At 41.3% G+C, this 21336-nt stretch overlaps 1 protein-coding gene across 3 annotated transcripts in view; it reads left to right on the forward strand.

Moving 5' to 3' along the window:
* PHYHIPL (phytanoyl-CoA 2-hydroxylase interacting protein like) overlaps positions 1-21336 on the forward strand; it is a 61661-nt gene that overhangs the window by 20843 nt on the left and 19482 nt on the right. The window contains exon 1 of one of the 3 annotated variants that reach the window (XM_075758794.1): positions 1047-1436. The exons of the other annotated variants lie outside the window; for them this stretch is intronic. Within the exon in view, the coding sequence (XP_075614909.1) occupies positions 1331-1436 (106 nt within the window). The 5' untranslated portion in view covers positions 1047-1330. Of the gene's footprint in view, positions 1-1046; positions 1437-21336 lie in introns of those variants that run through there. 3 annotated transcript variants of the gene reach the window in all.

The raw sequence follows: 21336 nt of genomic DNA on the forward strand, positions 1-21336 counted from the left end.
CTGGTGACCCCATCCCAGCACAATGAGCTTGATCCCAAAGTCAGTCTGTAATGTGGAGAAAGTGCTGTGCTCCCGCAGCCCCCAGGCCCAGAGGCTGCTCCTTCACGTGCCCTGCGGACCTGCAGTGAGGAGGGAGCTGAGCTGTCACACCCACTGATGGCGCAGCGCTGCACGAGGCCGTGTCTCCTATTGCTCTTTATTTAATTTTTCTCCTTTTCTGGCTCCGATCTTGTTCTTCAGTCTATTAACTGAGATGGAATTGTTTGTCTCCAATTTAAAAAAAAAAAATCTTACTTTTCACAGAAGCTTGGTAGAAATAGCACCAGTAGACTGCGGGTTATTTCTCCTTCCCACAAAAAGAGCCGGAGGGAAGTGTGCAGGGCAGATAGCCAGAAACAACGCGTTCCTGTACCCTGTCCTGCCGTCTGCAGCCTTCTGCCAGCTTTTCTTATCAATTTAACAACGGCTAACATTTCTTTCTTCAAATTCTTGCATAACCGAAGGATCAAAGTGAACGCTAGCATGCTGCCTTTGCAGTTTAGCGTGAATTACGGACAGCGTGTGCTTAGGGAAGGGGAATCAATAACCGCGGGTTGCTGGAGTTTTTGCCTTGACGTGCCTCTCCTCGGGTCGAAAGAACTCCCGGGAACAAAAGGCCGAGCAGGACAGGTGGGGGTAGCTGTGCCCGGAGGCGGCCGGGTGCAGCCCGGGCCGGCTCTTTGCAGCGGCTGGCGGGCATTAACCCCCCGCGCAGGGACCGGCCGCCTGGGCGCGCGCCCGCCCGCCACGCGCCCTCTGGGGCGCCTCCCGCCGGCCGTTACTAACGGTCGCCGCGTGAAGGGGCCGGCGCGTGCCCGGGGGGCTGCGGGCTGTGAGGGACAGCGCGGCGGCGGGGTTAGGGACCGAGAAGGGCCGGGCGCAAGGAGGCTGGCGGGGCCGGGGAAAGGAGAGCTCGGGCGGCTGGCGGGGCCGGGGAAGGGCCGGGCGAGGCGGCGGGCAGGGGGAGCTCGGCGGGCGGCGGCGCCGCTCCTTGCCGCCGCCGTTACATAAGGAGGGGTGGGGGAGGGGAGCGGGCCGAGCCGCCGTTTTGACGCGGCGGCCCCTTTAAACGCGGAGCCTGGGGTGCGATGAGTGCGCGCCTCTCTGCTGCCCCCTCCCCGCCTCTCTGCAGTGACAAATCCGCTCCCCGCCCGCCTCCGCCGAGCCCAGCCGAGCCGAGCGGCGCCGGGAAGCGCTGCCGCGCGGCTCTGCACCGCCCGCCCGCCGCGGAGCCGGCCAGCCCCAGTCCCAGCCCCCGGCGGCGCGACAGCAGGGAGCGGCGAGGGGCGCGATGGAGGCTCCGCGCCTGGCGCACGCCATGAGCAGCCCCACTAGCCCCTGCGAGGAGGTGATCAAGAACCTGAGCTTGGAGGCGATTCAGCTCTGCGATAGGGACGGTAAGTCCGGCCGGGCTCGACACGGCTAATCCCAGCAGACGCAAGATGCTGCTGCCCTCATGGATGCTAATGCAAATTAATCCCCGCGGCGTATGGTCCTTTGTTATCCCCCATGTATTTGTAGGTGCTAGTGTTCCCCACCCCTCCCGCCGCCGCCACCCTCCTACCATTGAGAACAAAAGAAAAAAAGAGAAGGTTGCACCTTGCTGGAGGGAAGGGAGGGAAACCCGCCGCTCCCTAAGCCATCTCTCGCGTTGCAGTGCGTTTACCCCTGGGCGAGCCTGCTGCACAACCCTGCCCCTGCCAGGAATGGACGCTGGGGTTTATTCTGGGAGAGGCTATAAGGAAAACTAGAGCAGGCGCTGCAGAGAGTCCGGATCGGGAGACGGGGTAGTGGCCCTGGTGGTTTTTTTATTATCTGTGATCTCCAAACTCCTTTGTATTGTAGGGCAGATCCTGCCCTTAAAATACACAGACAAATCTTCTGGCTGGCGTGGGCTAACGGCGAGACTTGTTGCCGGTCGCTTGTGCGAGCGATACGGCGGGGAGTGGACCGACATTGGGGCTCGCAAGAGCCGCAGCTCTCAGGGGGAGACGAAGCGGGAGGCGGCGGCTCCGGCGGGCCCCGCGGTTCAGCACCGCGGACAGCACCGCGCCGGCGGCGGACCCGTGTGTGCCGTGCCGTGCCGTGCCGTGCCGTGCCGTGCCGGGCGGCCGCAGAGCCAAGGGAGACCACGGTGCCCTGGAGGCAGCGGTAGTCCTTCCCCAGAAGGCACAGCCAGAACAGATGAAGTTCGAGTTTAGAGTTGCAGGTGCGGATATGAAAGATTATCTGGGTCGAAGCAACCAGAAAAACATAAGGTGGTGATGAGGGACAGCCAAAACAAATTGACGTGCTTAAAGCAACACTGGAAGCTGACTATGGGACGAGTAATATTGTTTATGCATAACTATGACAAAACTGAACAGAGAAACTGATAGTCAAGGAATGAAAAAGTATTTTCTTGTAGAGTGGCATATAAGTTGTGTTTGTATACCAGATTATTCTTATCTTCTCATTTGACATCGAATTATCAAAAATGAATTCTCATTTATTGATGCAAAATGTGCTTTGGGTATGGAATATATGTTACCTGGTAAACATACCAAGGAATGGAGATACTGTGTCAGTGAACGGTACAGTTGAATTCATGAAACTATGTCCTTGTTGTGGGTGTATTTTTGGAGCATAACTGTTATAGGTGATGATTATACAGAGAGAGTCCACCTTTCTCAGTTATTTTTTTACAAATTAGTTGCGATGAAATATTTCACTTTTTTGACCTAGACAGACTCAATATTTGAAATGCTGGATTTTTGTAAGCTCTTTATTTGTCTTGACATATTCAAGAAATTGATAAGGCATTGAAAAGTCTTTTCAGTAATTATTTTTATCATTGGATTGGAAATTCTTTGAATTTTTTTGATGTTTGAATTAAGATACAATATGCACTTCCATCCACTCATGCCCAACTCACTGCCTAGAGAAACTGAGCTATGTTTACAGTAGGAGAGGCTAGACAGTTCTTTAGTTAAAACATCTTTTGATGTATATTTCTTTTAATTAATACTAGAGAGAAATTAAAATAGATAAATTATGCAATACTTTATACTTGTCTAACCCAAGTGATTGTAGTGAAGTACTCAGTGTTAATCATTGCAGACTCTATTTGGTTCAACATACCGTAGTTAAGGACTGCTCTATTTATATGGAATAGTGTCATGCAAACAAATAAATGGAAAAATGCAGTCTTTTCCATTTTAATTCCCTTTTAGATAGGCTTCACTGAAAAACAACAACTTTCTTGTAGATCTGGCGTTGCAAACTAATCTTCATCAAGTAAGCCACTATCGTACAGAGTCATTGCTTCCTACAATACATGATTGAATTTCTGAGGGAAGCACCTATATTGGGTATGTAAAATATGCAACTCGATGCCTAATTTGGCACAAGAACATACTTCGGTATTTCCTACAGGTGGCACTTATGTATCAAAAAGCTTGGTTTAATGGGAACACAAAAACAAGTAAGCAAAGGTTAAGGCATTAATCTTTCTAGGTAAGTGTGCAAACGTATATGCAACACGTTTAGATTCCTAATTCTGTACATGGGTTTAGTGAGTGCATTTGTATTATAAAAAATTATGATTTATTTTAGGGTATCTTTGTTGTAAAAGATGTAGTTCTTTAGGTGATATGTTGGCATCACTGATGTTAATCAAAGTTTTGTGATAAATAATATATTACCTGTAGTGAATTAGAAATATGCTAGATTTTCATATTCTGAAAATGTCCTTGATCTCTAAGGTGCAGTAACTGTAAAGGCAACCAATGAAATGATAACATTACATGTCCAACTATGATAAATTGTGCAGCACACTTAGTTTGAAATTACAAGCAGTGCTGCAGTATAAACATAAGTAATAATGGAATATTTATGCAGATAATAAAGTATTTTTATTGTTTTCTAAGATGAGGGAATTAATATTGAAACATTTTATATTCAGAAAACTGGGTTATACCTCCTATGGAGGTACATGCAGAAGCCAGAAATCCAGGAACTGGGGTGACCCGTTAATAATATCACAACAATTAATATATTTTTAGATTTTTTTTCTGGTTTTTTCAGTGTTGGGTTTTTTTTTTTTTTTTTTGCAAGCATTGTCATCTCTCTTAATGAATCAAGACTGTTTAGAAAGCTTACAAATGTTAAATAAAAGAAAAAAAATGTATGCATTTTGGAGATTATTTAAAAAAAATAAAATCAGCTAGTAAGATTTGGTTTAAAGTGAATACAACACTACAAAGCCAATTATCAGCTCTTATTTTCAGCATTCTGTTATTTACAAATGCATCTTGCATTATTTTTTCTTATTATTTTAGGTGGATCTGCTAGCACAGCATAGTATTAGTCTATTGCACAGTCTAACATGTAGTTTCCTTAGAACTCTGCTGAACTCATTTTGTGTATAGGAAAAAGTGTATGATTTATTATTTTCCTTTGCTGTATTTGAACATTGCAGCCATATTTCTGTAAACTTAGGCCAGGAAAGAAAGTTTAATCTGTGCTAAAAACTGATGACCTTTTTATAAAATTTGTATTAGCCCTACCTAGGGATTAAACCTTTATTAGATGGATGCCCTTTGTGTCATGAGCAGGCCAATTCTATGAAAATTTATCTAACTTCAGGAAATCATAAGCCTTTGAATAAACTGTGCTTTTCACAGACTTGGTAGAACAGTCTTAGATCTTAGCGGCTGAATTTCCTGAAGCTCCACATTGTGGCTGCACAGCGCTCCCCCTACAGATACTGCACTTTGGCTGCCAGGGTCCTGCCAGAGTGAGAGCAGTGATGCTGTCATTTGCTTTCTGTCCTCTGACAGTTGACATAGACAGCTGGGATGCAAAAGAGACCTATCGAAAAACAGAGCAACAAAACTTCAACGATGATGTTGGAACTTGGTGGGGACAGACTGAGGAGAAGAGCAAGAAAACTGGCCCAGAAGGCACTAATAGAGACTGAGGCAGTGGCTGGTCAAGGGTAGAAGAACAGGAAAGACTTAGAAGGTGGGGATGAGAACAGGAAAAGAAGATGAAGGAGCAAGGGAGGTAATTCAAGTTCAGGCAGGGTGTCCAGAAAAGTAAAACTGGGGAAAAAAGATGAGGGGGTGTTCACCCAGATTAGATGAATTGGGCGAATGAGAATAGAATGAGAACTGGGACCCCGTGAAGAGTAAACCTGGAGAGGTGACTGCAAAGAAGAGAAAATACAAGAATGTGGGGGGAGGAACTGGGCAGTTTGGACTACAGAGGTTAGGAGTAAAGGAATGGGACTAGGACTTGCTGAGCAAAGATACTGGGACTAGAAAGACTGCCTTAAGAATGAAGAACAGGACTTTTAATGTGTGACTGGGAAGTAGAAGAAGGGGTGGGACAGGAACAAGTTCAAGGAACAGGGCAGAAGTGGCCATGTTTTGGTGGGACAGCCAGAGAAAGGTCAGTGTGTATCAGCACGTGCCATCTTCCAAAGCCACACACGACCGCAGGATAACAAATTCTCCTTGTTTGTTTGCCAGCAGAGAGGTCTAAAATCCACTGGCGAAGCATGACATCCATTTTCAGTGCTTAGCTGCGTGAAGGATGGCAGTCTGGTATGGCTGATGGTTGGCCCATTAGCTCAAATGGTAGCATCTGTGCCTGTCGCTATGCCCCTACGTGTTCCAGCACTGCACGTTACCCATATGAGAATTGACATGACCCACAGGTAGAATTTTAATCTTTTTTTTAGATGCCATTTTGTAAAACCTAAGAAATAGTAGGCATATAATGGGTTACTAAGGGTACCAAGTTGAGCAGGCAAAGCTAGAAAATGGTGAAAGTTTGGTCCTCTGTGCAGAACCGGCATGCTGTTGGGATGCTTATGTTGTGCAGTGAATACTGGGGATGTTGAATAGTGGGTTGCAAACAAGGAAGGGGAAGAAATAAAGGAGAGAGAAATTTAATTCTAACCTGGAGTCTGTTCCAGACTTTGTGCATGGAACTGAGCAAGAACTACCTGCTTTTCAAAGGGTTTTGTTCCTTGTTGTGTTTCTCCTTTTCTGAGTGCTTGATCCTGTTCCATAGTGTCAGGGCTTCAGGGGTACTGAGAGTCAACAGCTGCAGCTGACTTAAGAGAGAGTAGGAGTTTGAACATACAAAGCGCAGTGCTAAATGCTTTGAGAAAAGAGATGTTAACCACCTTAAATAGACCCTGGAAGTTAGTAATCTTTTAACTTTGCTGTGCCTCAGTTTTCCTTGTGTACAATGGAAGCAGTATTATTGCCTCCCCTTACAGAGATGTTTTCAAAATAAACTAATGAATGTTTGTTAAGCAGCCTGTAGTAGCCTGGAAAACCCATGAGGTGCATGGAAAAACCCATGATGAAATTCATAATTTTGTCTTCAGAGCAGAATATGAATAATGTGTAGCAAATAAGTCCTGGGACTACACACTGAACAATAGCGAATAGCTGTTACAAGAAAAATAGTTCATTATGTACGCACTATTCATTAAGTATGCTGAATGAGTCAGAATTTATGTGGAAAAAATAGTATGTAATCATGCAGTTAAAGACTATATCATAATCTGAACAAAGGGCCCAATTTAAGGTTATTCAAGTATCTTAATTCTGATGTTTTCTAACTATTGATGGCTTAAATGATAAAATCTCAGTAAAGTGCTTTTAAAGTTGGGGTGTTTTTTTCTGTGTTCACTTCATATATTTGAAGATAGTATTTGGGTATCAGGATTAGAACCAGAATTGATGTCTTGGCCAGTTTCAGTTGCGTAAATCAATTTCATCACCTTCCAAACACTTGACACCATCGAAATTGTTTAGTCTAACAAGCTTGTATAAAAGCATTACATCACACAAGCTGTCATTTCTGTCTTATGTAAATAACTTGCATCTGTGGCTTTCCATGTTATTTGAGCATGTGTCATGTTTTCTTATTTAATCCAGCATAATAATAAACTTCAATTATTGGAGCATTCTGAAAGATATTTCTAGAGTTTGTAAACGGGTATTTTCCTGGCCATATCATGTACACATTTGCCTTTCAAACAGAAGGCATAAAGTGGCATCATCCAGGCTCTGAATGCATTCTTCAAATCCCTTTTTTTTGGCATTATGGAGTAGTATCACTGCTACTTCTGAAATGTTATTCTTTAAGTCTCAGAGATGGGGAAAAGTTCAGTTGTCCTTCCCACACGAAGGACAACTTAAGAGATCCCAATTTCACGGTAACTCTTAGTGTCCCAAATGGTAGGACTTGCATTGTTGCTTGGGTTTTTTTTAAACTATGAGAATTCTGAGCACAGGAATAAACAATTGGTATTTTCATATCCAGCATAATAGATAGGTGCTTGTAATTGTGCTATTTTGATAGGACACAAAATTCAGAGGCATGTTTATTCTTTTTATTCCTCTCTACAGCTGCAGGTTTGGAGATTTAAATTCACTCGCTTCAAAATGCAGACCTTTTTCTAGGGTTTGAATGATGGAATGGCCAGCTAAGAAATGTATTTCTTCCATGAAATTTTGTCTAACCTGGCTGAATTTAAAAATAGTGATTTTAAAAAAAAAAAAAAAATATTATTTATTTCGTTGCAAGCAATAATGCTGCCTCAGGTAGGAGCTAAAATCTAGTAAGTGGCTTCAAAACCTCTCTTGTTGCAAAGAAAAATACTTATTATGGTTTTAGCTTTATATTCTTGCCAGATGCTAATATTTACACATGTAATACTCCTTACTGTTAGGACACAGAAAAATACTAAATGCAGCCAAGCAACTATTTTAAAGTCTTCATAAATGGTCTTTAGAATTGTGGAAGAGAAGAAAAACAATTATTTGCTTATGTCTTTCACTTCAGCGCACCACTGCAAGTATTTTATCCTGACTTGGTTTATATCATAAGCAATGATGCCACTAATAACTAGTGAGGCTTTACTACAAACTGACTATTCAACATCCTTGTGCCAAGAAATGTAGTTGTCTCCATTCTTCCTCTATATTCTTTAATTTTCAGAGTTATTTTCCTTCCTTCTTCCTCCTTCCTCATCTCCTTTTAGAGCTTTATATCACTTAAATCTGTGTAATTGATTATTGACTATTTTGACTGGCAATGACCAAGTTATATATTATTAGCTATTTAAATCTTGCCTGTCACTCTGTTTGTGCCGCTATTGATTTGATTATTCTTCACTGAAACTTTTCTAGATCCTTTATAAAACAACTGAAATGTTTGATGTGTAATTATGCCAGATTCACATACAGAAGCACTGTTCTCTCCCAGTGCTTATCACTGATATTACTAAGTTGAAACTCAAATCTATAATGTGGATTTTGTAGTGAATTTCTACTCATTGTTATAATTAAGGCTTTTTAAACATTACTGTCTCCCATGTATGTCCCTTCTTCTTTTTATTTGTTTCAGATTATAGTTCCCAGATGCATTCTTTTATTTATTCTGTAACAGAATCCATTTTATCATTTTCTGCCTGTTTCTAAGCCATCTTGTGCTTGCAGCTCCTTCTATTTTAATGTTGTCTGCAATACAGAAATGTTATCTTGCTTTTCAGATCATTCATAAAGATGCTTATTTAGCCTGGAACTAGCCACAGGCTCTATGGTAGCCCAGCAGACACCTGAACTCCTTAACTGTTTTGCCATCTATCAATCTCATCTCCGCCAGCCAATGTTCAGCTCTGCAGATCAGGAGTTCTTAATAAGTACAACGGCAGGAGGAATCATTTAGGGAAGAAAATTCTACTCCCTCCAGCATCTGAGAAGCAGGAATGCCAAGCCAACCCCTCACTTAAAATTTCATGTATCTTCCACAAATCTCAAAGACAAAACCTGTTCTTCTTGAGTAAGAGTTAAGCCATTAGTATCCACTTAATCTGTTTCATCTTCCATTTTAAACTAGATGTAGCAATTTTCTTCTCAGCCTACTAATCTGATGGCTCTACCACCCCTGGCAAGCTGTGTTCTGAGCTCGCTTCTCTGAATTTACCCTGCAGTTATGCCTGTATAATCTAGATCAGAGTCTGCCATTTCAGCTTTTACAGCAGCTTTCCAGTGAGGTCCCTGGTCCCAGAGCCATAGTTTCTAGAACAAACAGAATATTGCTTTTGTCATGTAAGGTGGGGGGAGGAGAGACTATGTCACATTCTTATTTAGAGTTCTCTAGTATTTCGTCATTCATTTTTGAATGGATTCTGGTCAGGCATTGTTTTGTCTCCAAAGACTTGCTAAAGCTTATCTCCCTGACCTTGGGTTTTCCTTCTGGGACTTCCCTGCTTCATTAATTTTCCATTTTTTCCTCCAAAATCTAGAAAGATCTCCTTTACTAATCCTTTGTAATTTCCTCCACTTTTTATTATTCATTGCCTCTGTATACGATGTCTGGATGCCCCAGCTTTTCTGAATAAGATAATTTTCAGTTTCCTTTGTGCTGCCGAAGGAGTGCCAGCATCTTTAACCACAATTGAGGAAGTAATCTTTAAAAGTCCTTACAGTCTGGGTTTGTTTTTCTTAGTCCACTTGGTACAGTAGGTACATCTGCCGTGCTGCCAGCATGCATGGCCTTTTGTGCTTTATGTGACCTGGAAGGCTATATTTAATTCTGGCTGAACACATCCCAGAATCATCCACTAGGTTGTCTTTTCTCTTTTGATAGACGTTTTAAGCATTTTACTTGCAGATTTCTTTCTTCAAAAATTTATAAACATGTCTGAAAAAATAGTACTAACATTACCACTATATGATACATTTATAAAATATGTCACTACTATAGGAAAGTATGAACAAATACAATGTTTATGATGTTGGAACTAAAGAAAGCACTGCTCCAGGATCATTTGCTGTGGTTTTCACACTAGGTTTTTTTATACAGTGGAACTTCCTTTATTTGACCTTGAAAATGTTTCCTTCAGCACAGAAGCTTTGGTTAGAATTCATTGTAGTGTTTGTAGCTGGATCAATTTTCACAGCGGTGTTTGTAGTTGAATCATTAATCAATTTTATTTTATTGTTTCCAAAGAGTGTTCTTGTTTTATTTATGCTTGAATGAACAAGCTGTTTTGCACGGATGTTTTCAAAAACAATGATTAGCTAGTTTTTATAACCTAACAACAGTTTCTCTGAGCCTTGACAGTTCTACCTGCTGCCAAAAAAGGAAGACCTTAAAACTAGTTTGGTGTTACTCTTTCATTCCTACAGAATGACAGAAAGTATTATGAGTTGCACTCTTAGTTCCAAGTATAGAGTGACATCTGATGTTTATTTCTCCGATACTGTTAAGTCAGACACAGCTGGCAGCTCTAGGAGAAGCATAGTTTGAGGAATTCCCATGTTGAGCTTTGTATATGCACTCTCATTAGGATAATTCTGCAGTTTGCAATTATCAGAAGCATCCCATAAATTTCTTCTCTGAGCTGTTCCATTGGCTTCAATAAGACTTTGTGTAAAAGTAAATTTGCATTCGTAACCCAGCATGATTAAGATCTCACAACTACTGTATTTTCCTAACTTTTGTTGTTTGTATTCTACTTTATTTCATATAGATAGACATTTTGGAATTTCTCTCTTTAAATTGCAGTTTATCTGAATTTTACCTGTCTTTAGTTTTGGCTTAGAGATAACATTTTTAAAAGAATATTCTGGGGTTTTTTTGCAGTTCACTTCTATGTGCATTCATAGCTGAAGACATATGGACTTCAAAATCAGCAGGATAAAAAGATGTTAAAAGACTCTCAACCTTGGCCAGCCATAAGTACAAGTATCAGTGAAGTGATTCATGCTGTGTCGTTGGTCCCTTCAATCCAGCTTATGTAAAGGGAAATTATACATGAGTTTATATAAACTAAGGGATAAAATTAAGAACAGAGTGTGCAGTAGATTGTATTTCAATGCTTCTAAGGTACATCTGATGACATAAAGTAAATATTGTACACTTACACTTTTATGATAGATTTTATGCTGGTAATTTAATATAAATGCTCAGTAGTAAACATGTGGCTTTCAGAACACTAATATTTCTGACGAATTTCTAGCCTTTACACTTTCAATGTAATTTCAAAGCATATTTCTAATCATAGGAACTGAAAAAGCCCCAGCCTATCTGCTCACTGAATCCATTACATCAGAGAGTTCTGTTCCTCTTGCGTGGAATATACTGGATTTTTAGTCAGTGTTACGTGTGCTCTGATGACATAGCTACAACCTTACCCTTTGTGAAAGGACAGATTTGAGCTGTAAGACTTCACAGGCAGTTTATTGGGATTGTCTCACCTCTGCCCGCGTGTAGAGGTTACTTTCTCTCCCCCCCTAGATGGATGCACCTGAAACTCCAGGTACATTTCTTTGTTTCCTCTATGAACTGGTTTGTACCATGCTTCGGAACCTTGACTCATTGAATATGTTGCTTCTGTACTTCACTTTGTCACTCTTTAAGTAGCATAGAGTTCTTAAGTCATACATGATTTACAGAGATCTGAGTATAGCAGCCTTTCTCAAATATGAGAGTTTAATTTCATATTTTGTGACACATCAGGTAGCCAGATGCCCCAGCATGACCTGTGTAGTAGGAACATGTCTGGTACTCTGTGCTTTCTCGTAACCGTACAAGTACAGGGAAGACAGAATCGGATTCCATATGTGAAAAATAACATACTGATTCTCCTCCTTCTATTTTTATATATTCTGTAATGCTCAGCTGGTTTCTGGGTTGCTTCCTTGAGCAAACCATCAACAAACCACCTAGACTGCCTGGTGAGGCTGTCAGCCCTAATGCAAGTGTGCAGTTCTTGAGACGGAAGACATACAGTGAAACTAAATTCTTCAGTATATCTTAGTATGCTTGTTATATTTAGCTCATATAGTAGGGAGTCTGAGTTGGAAAGCATTACCTGAGATGCTTTTAAATGCTGTAAATCCAAAAGATGAAAACCAAAGCTAAATATGAATTCTTTTAAAGTAGCATACCCAAGGGGACTTGGATGGCTTAGTGATTTTATAGTAGGTTGTGCAGCTACTCCTCTATAGGTAATAATTCAATTTTGTCTTACCATGATCATAATTGATCACTTGTTACAATCTAATGACTGTTTGATAGCCTGAATGATAAGACTACAGAAGACTCCATAATGGAAAATATTTAAAGTATCCAACTCAGCTGTACTTTTAAAAAAAATTAATTCCGGAACTATTGAGGACCTTGGCGTTCCAATGGTTTTGAATCTGATGGTTCAGAATTGTTATATGTTTCTTTTAATTACATCAAAACTTCAGTTTGAGTTTTCTCCTCTTCATTAGACAATCTTCATTAGAGACTTTTAGTAAAGCCACACAGTCTATGCGCCATACTGTGTCTTAGAGAGGGGTGAACTCTAACATCAATTTAGATTTCTTTTGACTATAGTATTCATAGCTGTGTCATTTGTATATTCTAGTATCTGTGACAAGCTTGAATTCATTGTAGCTTTCCCCTTGATAAGTGAGTATGTAACAGGGTCCTCTCCCATTTCTGCATGCTTGCCTACCTTAATGAAACTGGCAGCAACCTAAGTTCTCTATGATCTCTCTACTCTTGTCAGAGGTTCAAAAGTTGGTAACAGTCAACCAGTGACAGACCCACATCCAAAGACCTTCACTATGTTTGGTTGCCCTAGGAAACCAGCTAAAAATGAAACAAAACAACTCCAGCTCCTTCCAGAAAAGGCTCTCAAAACCCCTATATCCTTTATTTGTCAGGGCCTGAGAGAAAGTCTGAAACCTGCATAAAAAATAAATTTTAAAAAATTGTATAAGTTACAGAGTAGAATTTCCTGAACTATTGTGAATATGTAATACATTTCAAATCACAGTTAAAAAGCACAAATTGGTATAAACCCGAGCCAAATCCTATCCCTTACAAGAAATCTGCGTGAAAAGCACACAGCAATTACCAGTGTGCTGAAGTAAAGAAATGCTCATTCATGCTGCAGATTGCCAGGTTGTACAGTGAGTTACAAAAGCCCACTCATGCTGAGCACCCTAATTTCTCAAGAAAAATGCTTAGTAAAATTGTGTTCCCCAGCCTTGAGTTCTCTCTCCTGCCCTTCAAGTGATGAGTTTTGCCTTTCTCTCTGGGCTTCACTTTGCTTGAAAGAAAAGTGGTTTTTAAATGAAAATGCTTGTGTGATCAAGGCAGTTGCAGTTTTCAGACAAGCTGGAAGGTCAAATTAAAGCTCCTGTGAATACAAGGCTGCCTCTCCTTGCTAGATTTGAACTCACATGACTTAACTTGAAGTAGAGAACACATTTTTGGGTTTGATTAAGGCAGAGCTGCAATAAATGGCACAAGTTATTGCCAGCCAAATAAGAATGAGGTAAACAAGTATGAGCGTGAGGTTCATGGTAATAAACTGACATGAAAGTGTTTGTTTCTCTCTCTCTTTTGTTGAGTGACATGTGAAAGCACAAATCATGAAAGGCCACTCACTTCTCTAATATAGAGTTAATACTAAAACCAATGAAGATTAAGGCCAATTCTTTGCCCTCAGTTACACTGTGTTAGATGAAGAGCATTGGAGCAATTAGGCCAGTGACCCAGAGCAGTGTAACTTGGATCGGAATCTGGCCCCAAGCAACTTGTCCAGGGTCATAGAGTCAGTGCCTTCATCTATGAGATCTGTTTTCTTTCATTGTTAGTCTTGGAGACATAGGCAGTTCCACGGTCTCAGAGGCAGCTGTACTTGTTTATTCATCAGAAGAGAAAAACCTCATGCCATAAGAAGCACCAGATCCTCTCCTGCTCCAGAATCTGCCTTTTAGTAATCAACAGGGTGGGGGTCTGCTGAAAAAAGGTCACTCCCTGTTTTCCAACAAAACAGTACTGAGATAGCATCGTTCTGAAAATACACCACAAAATGGGTCTGAGTGCAGTCTGAAGTATGGTCAGAATTTCATAAGGATTCATAGATACCTGACCATGCAGACTTCTGCTAAATGAATAAAGTACATGTGATAAATTGATCTGCTTTTATGGTAGTCTTTCTGGTGTAGTTACTTGCTTTCAAAATATGGAATTCCATATAATCGAAGGTATGCATTATAGGCAAATTCTAGTATATGTAAGTGGCTGTAAAGTTCATTTTAATTTTTAAATGACATTTAAATTAAGCTAGAAGATGGTTTAGAGCCTTTTACATCCCTTATTACTTTATTTCCCTTTCAGCAGCTGAGAAACATTCATTTTAATTAAAATTTGTTTTTAAAATGCATCTTGTAGGCAACACATGCTGAGAAGAGCTGCTTACCACCCATGTACTGTAAGCTTGCTGTGCTGAGCAAAATGGGAGCATTACTTTAATTAGTAGTAAATACTGTGGTGGCTTAGTGTTTGTGGTCTACTGTAATGTCCTGTTTGATTTCAAGAAGGTAGAATTTCACTAGTCTAGCTCTCACAGTCAGAGGCATAAAAACCAATGGTTTGCCAGTAGGAGTTGTAGTGCAGCAGTAGCTATTTTTGCCACACTGCAATTCTCATTCCATAGAAGGTTGCAGAGAAGCTTGTTTAACTTTAACATGACAAGGTACAGTAAAAAATAAACCCACGTCTTTAGTATAAGCAGTGTAAGAGAACTGCTTATCAGTATAAGTCTTTTTGCATATACGAGTCACTCAGCAGACAGGATGATAGGCAAGATGCTGATGTTTGGCGGTGTTATTTGCACTCAATCTCAGCTTATGTGGCCAATTCAGTTTACTTGGTTTTGATATTCATGGGTCATAAAAGGAGATCTCACCACTTCTCTCTACCACAAAGATTTGGTCAGCGCTTAGAACGTGGTAGGACCAGTACATCTGCGTATCTTAGAGAAGGGGAAAAGTAGGTGTGATGGCATGTCAATTTAATCTTCTGGGCTAGGTGGTTTTTTTTTAGTGTCTTGCAGTTTTCCTGGTGCTTAGTGAAGAAATGTGTAGCTACATGATTATTCACAACCTTCCAGTTGCATATTTTTATCTGATAATGAAATTCCTCCTTTTTCATAATTTGCCCATATATTTTTTAACACAATGAAAATTAAATTTTGTGTGTGCACATGTGTGTTTAGCTTAGCATTTTACTAAGTTAACACTCCTCAACTTACCTGTAATAAAAATGAAAAAAAAAAAAAAAAAAAAAAGAGGAAAATTTGGGTAATAGTGGCCCAGCCTTGTGGAGCACCAAGTACTTTATAGATAAGCATAGAGGCATCCAGTTCTCATAAAAAAATTTTTCCAAAAAATATCCATAAGGAGTAAGGGAAACTCAAAAAGGTATCATTGTATCAACAGAGACTTGCATCTATTTCCATTTTCTCTATTAGAAAGTCTAGGGTTTTGGTTGCTATGGATATTCTGAAAATGTGGTTTAGTTTTGAATGAGTAAAGTATAAATACTAAGCACTTCTAAGACATCAGGATAGTCAGTAAGAATTTAATCTTTCTGAAAGAATAAGGTCAGCATTGCCATATTGGCCATTGATCAGATTTTCAGTCAGGTTTTGTCTTATGCTTTGGGTTTGTGAAACTCATGTGTGCCTCCACAATTCACTTTCAGCCATAGGTATGAATTGTTAAGTATTTGCAGTCAAGTTTTCAGAAGCTCTCAGGTAACTCAGCTAAAATCCCATTGATTTCAGTAAGATTCTTCTAAATCATTTAGGCACTTTCGAAGACGTTACCAAATGTTACTTAATTTTTTGCTTCAGGTAAGGATTGGTTAAAAATCAAAGGAAGTATTGACACTGAATTGGAACAATTGGCTGATAACAACAGAGGACAACTCACAGTGATAGATCTGATTTTTCTTTATGCTAATAACAAAGGAGGAAACAATTATTTTGAGAAATTAGTTTAATGATGCAATTGAATACATGATTTTTACATTAAAATTAATTAAATTACCATTATTAAATAATTTAACTATAATTGCAGTTAGCAAGATATAAATTAATCCATATTCAAGCTTAAATAGTTCTGAGATGTTTGATCCTATTAGTGCTTTCAGAAAAAATATTGTGGGGATAAGTGAAAAACTCTGAAGTATTTCACACAGAAATTTGGAGAAATTATTCTTTATCCCTTTTAAAGTATCAGTCCAGAGGATATTTCTGAGTCAGTGAGATGCAGAGTTCTTTGCTATGGGAGTTCAGAAATTAGCTGCAGTGTAATACTTACTTTTTTCCCCACCATATTCTTTTTCTTGTTTCTCTTTGGCAATATGGTGGGTTGACCCTGGCTGGACACCAGGTACCCACCAAAGCTGCTCTATCACTGCCCTCTTCAGCTGGTCAGGGGAGAGAAAATGCAATGAAAGGCTCATGAGTCGAGATAAGGACAGGGAGATCACTCACCAATTACTGTCATGGGCAAAACAGACTTGACTCGGGAAAATTAATTTAATTTATTACCAATCAAATCAGAGTCGAGTAATGAGAAATGAAACCAATTCTTAAAAACACCTTCCCCCTACCCCTCCCTTCTTTCCGGGCTCAACTTCATCTCTGATTTCTCTCCCTCCTCCCCCTCAGCGGCACAGTGGCACAGGGAATGAGGGTTGTGGTCAGTTCATCACACGTTGTCTCTGCTGCTTCTTCTGCCTCAGGGGGAGGACTCCTCACATTCTTCTCCTGCTCCAGCATGTGGTCCCTCCCACAGCAGACAGTCCTCCATGAACTTCTCCAATGCGAGTCCTTCCCAGAGGCTGCAGTTCTTCATGAACTGCTCCGGTGTGAGCTCCTTCCACGGGGTGCAGTCCTTCAGGAACAGACTGCTCCAGCGTGGGTCCCCCAAGGGGTCACAAGTCCTGCCAGGAGCCTGCTCCAGCATGGGCTTCCCATGGGAACACAGCCTCCTTCGGGTGCATCCACCTGTTCTGGCGCGGCGTCCTTCACAGGCTGCAGGTGGATATCAGCTGCACCACAGACCTCCATGTGCTGCAGGGGGACAGCCTGCCTCACCACGGTCTTCTCCATGGGCTGCAGGGGAATCTCTGCTCTGGCGCCTGGAGCACCTCCTCTCCCTGACCTTGGTGTCTGCAGGGTGGTTGTTCTCACATCTTCTCACTCCTCTCTGGCTACAGTTGCTCCTGGGGTTTTTTTCCTCTTCTCAACTATGTTATCCCAGAGGTGCTGCCACCGTGGCTGATGGGGTCAGCCTTGGCCAGTGGTGAGTCCATTTTGGGACTGGCTAGCATTGGCTCTGTTGAACATGGAGGAAGCTTCTAGCAGCTTCTCACAGAAGCCACCCCTGTAGTCATCCACCTACCAAAACCTTGCCACATAAACCAAACACATTCCACCCCTCACCTCTGTGAATCACATATTTAAGAATTATTACTAAAATCCACATTCATCACACAAGCTTCACAGACTTCCATCATATCAACAACAAAAAAATTTCCCCACACCAAAATCAAAATAACATCACAACACCAAACGAAAGTGGACAATTTACACACACAATCCACCCCTTGTCCCTTCATCACAGTTAGAACAACAGAAATTCTCCACAATCATTCCACTCTCTAGCTTTGTTCATTCTGTGTTTTGCCTGTTACCTCTCCCAGTTACTATCCTTATCTTGACCCATGAGCCTTTTGTTATGTTTTCATAGAATCATAGAATGGTTTGGGTTGGAAGGGACATTAAAGACCATCTTGTTCCAACCCCCCTGCTGTGGGCAGGGACACCCTCCACCAGAACACGTTGCCCAAAGCCCCATCCACCCTGGCCTTGAACACTTCCAGGGATGGGGCCTCCACAACCTCCCTGGGCAACCTGTTCCAGTGCCTCACCATTCTGACAGTAAAGAATTTCTTTCTAACATCTGATCTAAATCGACCCTCCTTCAGCTTAAACCCATTACCCCTTGTCCTGTCACTACACTCCCTGATAAACAGTCCCTCACCATCTTTCCTGTAGGCCCCTTCAGGTACTGGTAAGCTGCAATTAGATCTCCCCAGAGCCTTCTCTTCTCCAGGCTGAACAATCCCAACTCTCTCAGCCTGTCCTCATAGGAGAGGTGCTCCATCCCTCCAGTCAGCTTCGTGGCCCTCCTCTGGACTCGCTCCAACAGCTCCATGTCTCTCCTGTACTGGGGCCCCCAGAGCTGGATGCAGTACTACAGGTGGGGTCTCACAAGAGCAGAGTAGAGGGGCAGGATCACCTCCCTCGACCTGCTGGTCATGCTTCTTTTGATGCAGCCCAGGACACGGTTGGCTTTCTGGGCTGCAAGCGCACATCACTGCTTCTCATCAATCAATACCCCCAAGTCCTTCTCCTCAGGGCTGCTTTCAATCCATTCCTCACCCAGCCTATGGTTGTGCTTGGGATTGCACCGACCTATGTGCAGGACCTTGCACTTGGCCTTGTTGAACTTCATGCGGTTCACATGGGCCAACCTCTCCAGCCTGTCAAGGTCCCTCTGGATGGTATCCCTTCCCTCCAGTGTGTCAACCACACCACACAGCTTGGTGTCGTCGGCAAACTTGCTGTGGGTGCGCTCAATCCCGCTGTCCATGTCGCCGACAAAGACATTAAACAGTGCCGATCCCAGTACTGACCCCTGACGAACGCCACTCGTCACTGTTCTCCACTTGGACATTGAGCCGTTGACCGCAACTCTTTGAGTGTGACCATCCAGCCAATTCCTTAACCACCGAATGGTCCATCCATCGAATCTGTGTCTCTCCAATTTAGAGACAAGGATGTCATGTGGGACAGTGTCAAACGCCTTGCACAAGTCCAGGTTGCCCTTCCCTTATCCATCAACATTGTAACTCCATCATGGAAGGGCCACCAAATATGTCAGGCACGTTTTGCCCTTAGTGAAGCCATGTTGGCTTCTCTCCTCTGTCCAGCTGAGAAGGGCAGTGATAGAGCAGCTTTGGTGGGCACCTGGTGTACAGCCAGGGTCAACCCACTGTAGGCAGGAATCTTGCAAATTATCAGAGGTTGCTGTTGCATCATGAAAACAATGAGAATTTGCGAATGTAATTTAGGAAATAATTACAAAGGATAACTTCAGCTAGCCCTTGGCTTCTGTGACCTCCACTTCTAGTCTCTGAAGAAATTAGTCTCCTCCAAGGCAAAGCTAAATGTGAGAGCTAACTGTAGGTTCTCAGATTATCCAATTTGGGAATCTGCCTTTCTTCACCGAATGGAAAGTGAGCCCGAGGAGACTCACCGCCCAAGGCTGATGTTGGTCTTTGTTAGTATTTTCTTCTTTCCTAGCACACTAAGATTATTAGTGGTTTCCACAGTAGTGCATCATATCAATATTGCACATGAACATTGTTGCAAGTCATATGCATAAAATCTTTTGGACAGTAGCCTTTGTTTTTGATTAGAGGATGCATCTTTTGTATAAAATTTATTCCAGGTGTAATTCCTCAGACATCTATGGTCTTATTGCAGGAGCTAATGTTGTTCCTGCTTTTTCCCTTGTTAGTGTATCTACTGTCATTTTTGAGAAGTAAAGAAATGTTTGGATTTTATTATCTTTAACTTCGAAGGAGTACATATGGCCCAAAAATTCCACTCTTGAGAATTTTGTACTTAAGCCAAAATTTATGTTCCACACAAATACTATAATGGGACTAATTGATTTCTGCTTAATAATTATACTAACCTTCTCTGTACAGATACTTAATTTCCTGTTGAACCTAACGTTGCATTCAGTGTCCACTGAGAGAATGCTTGAGCTGTAAACCACAGCCCTACAGTTCTTATGGCATAATTGTATTCCAAAATATACCAGTGTAATTTATTTGCTAGCTGTCAGCTTTGCCACAGTTGCATTGTGTATTCCCATTGGTGTTAGTGGAAAACACACTTAAACCTGTCTGAGGAAACTAAGCCCCTGAAGTCCCATCTGCACAAGATCTCAAAATATGTGATAGTAAAGTGCTTTTGCTGAGGGTAAATGAGCATCTCAGTTGAGTTAGTATTCAAGTAAATGGCAAAACTTGAAGACTGTGCTGAATTTTTTTCTTTCATTATGCACTGTCCATCAGTTGCTGTATTACATCTCCTGTCAGGTAGCAACTGAGTCTCTGAGCCATCTTTGTAAAACAAGAGGCTGCTTGCAGAACAAGGTTTCAGTCCTGTAGCTGACAGCAGGCAGTGAGAAACGAGTCGTGGGAGAGCGCGGGGCGCTGCTTGGTGGGAACGAAGAGCCTGCACATTTGTTGCTGTCAGTGGCAGGATTGAGATATTGGGCTGCTCCTGATTTGAATCATGGGACCACTTGTAGAGTTCATTTGTTCTCCATGTAAGATGGTGCAAGAATTGAGTCCTTTGTAAGAGGCTGAAATTCTTTAATACAGAAACTAGACAATCTGGAGATTGCTCAGTGCTTTATGTAGGCACAATTTTGGGGTACTCTCCCTGTTGAAGAAGGCAGCTCTACTACAGGTACAATTGTGCTTGCAGAGTCTAGTTGTGTTCTCTTTCTTTTGCAATGTGGAATATTCCTGCTGAAGTCAATGGTATAGGTTAGTAGGAAACAGCTAAATTAAGCCTTGAGTTAAAAGCAAGTAACAAGAGAATCTGAATGTATACAAGCATTTAAAATATACTCAGTAAATATAGATATGTATATTATAGCAATAAATAAGTAATGCTTTATTTTCAAAACTATTTGTTAAATTTTTGGTCAGAGTGCACATTATCTTAATAGAAAATGCAGAACAGTAGTATCAGACATGGGGAGGAAATGAGAAGATTTAGAGAGGTTTATCCCTCTAACAGGATTTACAGATCCAGGCATTCTCTATCTAATGTAGGAATTGGTTTTACAAGGATACTTATTTAGAAAATATTCTTACATATGCTTATATCAATATAAAAATCTGTATTGGGAGTTAGTTTGCCAGGATTCTGGGGGAGAGGAGAGAGAGAAATCTAAGAGTCTGAGACTATTCACTCATATCTTTTTTTGTACATGAAAAGAAGCACAAATAAAGTATAAATGTTACTTATGGATAGCAAGTTGAACTTTGAAATAGAATAGCTATCCTGGAGAAGTGCCACATAAATGGCCTAACAAATAACAGCCTTGATTTGATAATTTTATAAATGTTGTTGTATTTGTATTTCCTCTGTGTGATTTCATTGTGTCTCTTGAACAAGGTGTTGCAGTGAACACTGACATTCTTGATATTCAGGTTAATTATTTGCTTGGTAAGGACATATTGTCCTGGTCCTGGAAAACAATTTTATATAGCTAGCAGTTGAACAGGGACCCATTCATTCCAGAGCTCAGGAGAAAAATATGATATTGTATTTTT

This window comes from Balearica regulorum, chromosome 7 (genome assembly GCF_011004875.1).
Source record: "Balearica regulorum gibbericeps isolate bBalReg1 chromosome 7, bBalReg1.pri, whole genome shotgun sequence".
NCBI lineage: Eukaryota > Metazoa > Chordata > Aves > Gruiformes > Gruidae > Balearica > Balearica regulorum.